Below are 3,245 nucleotides of genomic sequence, written 5' to 3'. Positions count from 1 at the left end.
CCTGATAGCGGAGCACCAATTGAACATTCTCCTGGGATCTCACTCGATGAAGCACAAAAAGAGATACTTTGGTCCTGAGAAGGACAAAGTTATTGATGAACAAGTAAAAGACCTCCTGAAGGCTGGACACATTCGAGAGATTCAATTCCCTTCATGGCTCTCGAATGTGGTCTTGGTGCCCAAGTCTACCAGAAAGTGGCGCATGTGTGTAGATTTCCGCGATCTTAATAAAGCCTGTCCCAAGGATCATTATCCTCTGCCCCGCATTGATCAACTGGTGGATTCCACATCGGGCTTCGAGTTGCTAAGCTTCATGGACGCATACCAGGGGTATCATCAAATCCCCTGGCCAAGACTGATCAAAATAAAGCCAGCTTCATCACCTCGGGAGGTACATTTTGTTATATTGTAATGCCTTTCGGGTGGAAGAATGTAGGGGATACTTACCAACGTCTGATGAACAAAGTCTTCGAGAAGAAGTTGGGGCGGAATGTGGAAGTCTATGTGGATGATATTCTGGGCAAAATTCGGGAGGTGACAAACTTTATTGGTGATCTGGAAGAAAATTTTGCCACTCTCATGCAGTACGGGATCAAGCTTAACCCTGCCAAGTGTATTTTTGGCGTAAAGAGTTGCAAATTCTTGGGATTCATAATGACAGATCGGGGGATCGAGGTGAATGAAGAAAAAGTCAAATATGTGCTATGCATGTCATCTCCCCGATCTGTCAAGGAAGTGCAGAAGTTGACCGGGAGGATTGCTTCCATGTCTCGATTTATTTCCCGGTCAGCGCATCAGAGTTATCCTTTCTTTCAAGTCTTGAGGAAGGCCCAACAATTTGGATGGGATGATAAATGTGAACAGGCCTTACAGAACTTGAAGATTCACCTTACAGAACTCCCTGTATTGGTGAAGCCGGAGCCTGGGGAGAAATTATATGTCTATTTGTCTACTACGGAATATGCTGTCAGCTCGGTTTTAATAAAAGAAGAAGGCTCCGATCAAAAGCCTGTTTATTATGTCAGTCATGCTCTAAGAAGACCCGAGTTCCGGTACAGTGAAGTAGAGAAGATTGCTCTTGCCTTGGTCATGACTGCCCGGAAGCTAAGGCCTTACTTCCTGTCACATCAAATAGTTGTTCTTATCAATAGTCCTCTTGGCAGGATCATGACTCACTCTGAGGTGTCCCGGCGTATGGTCAAGTAGACAGTAGAGTTGGGGGAGTATGACACTGAATACATACCTTGGGTGGTCATCAAAGCACAAGCTCTGTCAGATTTTTTATCCGAGATGGTCCAACCCAATGAAGAGGAAGTATGGAGAGTATTCGTGGATGGGGCGTCTAGCCTGGCCGGATACAGAGTAGGGGTTGTGATAATATCTCTCCCGAGAGAAAAGATTAAACTGGCACTTAGAATTGACTCCCGGGTAACTAATAATGAGGCTGAGTATGAGGCTGTCCTGGCTGGTATTCAAGCCGCCCGGGAAGTCGGGACTTCCCGGATTATTCTATATTCCGATTCACAACTCATTACTCAAAAAATAAAGGGCGTGTATGAGGCTAAGGATGACAAGATGCTAAAGTATTTACAGCTCATCAAAGCCCAAGCAGAAGTTTTTGCGGATTGGGGTATTGAACAAATACCCCGGGAAGAGAATAATGAGGCAGATACTCTGGCGAAAATGGCTGCTTCTTTGTGAGAAGTTAATACCCGGGAGGTCTTGCGTGTTTCCCGGTTGATCCTTCCTACTGAGGAAGAAATGTTACCAGAACCAGAGGACTCTTGGATGGCCCCTCTGATCAAGTTTATGGTAAATAATGAGCTACCCGAAGACAGAGTCCGAGCTCAGAAAACTAAGAGACAAGCTCCCAGGTTTGTTCTCTTAAATAACATTTTGTACAGGAGATCATTCCAGTGACCTCTTTTGAAATGCTTATCTGAGAAAGAAGTGGACTATGTCCTCCGAGAGATTCATGAAGGTTGTTGTGCCGAGCACCTCGGAGGAATGTCTTTGGCCCGAAAAACAATGCTTGCTGGTTTCTGGTGGCCAACTTTAAGTCAAGATGCTACTAAGATGGTCCAAGCTTGTGAAGGATGTCAACATCATTCGAATTTCAAACACAGCCCAGCTACCCTCATGAAGACTATTTGGGCATCTTGCCCCTTTGATAAATGGGGCATGAATATTGTGGGCCCTTTTCCCATTGTCCGGACTCAGAAAAAATTCTTGTTAGTTGCCGTAGACTACTTCTCCAAATGGGTAGAAGCTGAGCCTTTGGCAAAAATAACCGAGCAGGAAGTATTGAAGTTTTTGTGGAAAAGCAACGTGTGCCGATTTGGAGTGCCCAGGAAATTAATCTCAGATAATGAGAGACAATTTCAGGGCAAAAAAATCACATCATGATGCGAGGAGATGAAGATCACTTAGTCTTTCACCTCTGTTGCCTATCCTCAAGCAAATGGCCAAACAGAGGTAGTCAACAGAATCATTGTACAAGCATTAAAAACCAGGCTTCAGGGCAAAAGAAAGGACTGGGTGGAGGAATTACCCAGTGTTCTCTGGCCTTACAGAACTACTCCTCAGGCACCTACTCAAGAAACTCTGTGGGGCCCTTAGCTCCTAATCGTTATTACAATGCAATCTGATTAGGGTTAATTAATCACAGCGGAAAACGAGTTTACAATTTCTTTACAATGAGCCCAAAATATCTCTTCTAATATTTAAATACTAAAAATAGTATCTAAATTCAAATTGTAAACACGCCCACACATAACTAAAACCAATCACATACAAACAACTCATATCCTCGGGATATGCCTCGGTATATAGATACATATACATATATACTGGGAACAAGACATAACCAAAACCTCAGCCCAAGCTGTGGCTCCCTCCAGAAGTACCCTTTCTGGCCTCCTGATATCCTGGAGTACCTGCCATTGTCCACACACAAAGACAACAACAGCCCCCCTTGGGGGTGAGCAAAGCTCCAAATGGAACAACCAATCATATATACCACAGATATCTAAACAATGATATATGGTATGCAATGCATGTATGTCGTGGAGGTATCAGGTCAAATGCCCATCCACTGAGCACATGTCAGAATCAATCGAATCGCTATCAAATCAAATCAATGCTCGAGCTGGCACACCGGCCGATATGGGAATACACGTATGATAGCGTCGACGAAGCGCCATGAATCCCACATCTCATATCCAATCATATGGGGCCACAATTGT

The 3,245-nt window shown here is 44.2% G+C and overlaps 1 protein-coding gene across 1 annotated transcript; it reads left to right on the top strand.

Moving 5' to 3' along the window:
- The first annotated feature begins 1,290 nt into the window (after positions 1-1,290).
- LOC140810236 (uncharacterized) lies at positions 1,291-1,701 on the top strand. Its single transcript, XM_073168109.1, has one exon. It carries the CDS (start codon positions 1,291-1,293, stop codon positions 1,699-1,701), a length of 411 nt encoding a protein of 136 aa, XP_073024210.1.
- Positions 1,702-3,245: the final 1,544 nt, after the last annotated feature.

The sequence above is a fragment of the Primulina eburnea genome, chromosome 13, assembly GCF_022965805.1.
Source record: "Primulina eburnea isolate SZY01 chromosome 13, ASM2296580v1, whole genome shotgun sequence".
NCBI lineage: Eukaryota > Viridiplantae > Streptophyta > Magnoliopsida > Lamiales > Gesneriaceae > Primulina > Primulina eburnea.
This window is presented reverse-complemented; position numbering and strand designations above follow the sequence as displayed.

Bases quoted from the DNA above. Each gene is read 5' to 3' on its own strand.
- LOC140810236 (XM_073168109.1), top strand. From the start codon at position 1,291: ATGGTCCAACCCAATGAAGAGGAAGTATGGAGAGTATTCGTGGATGGG.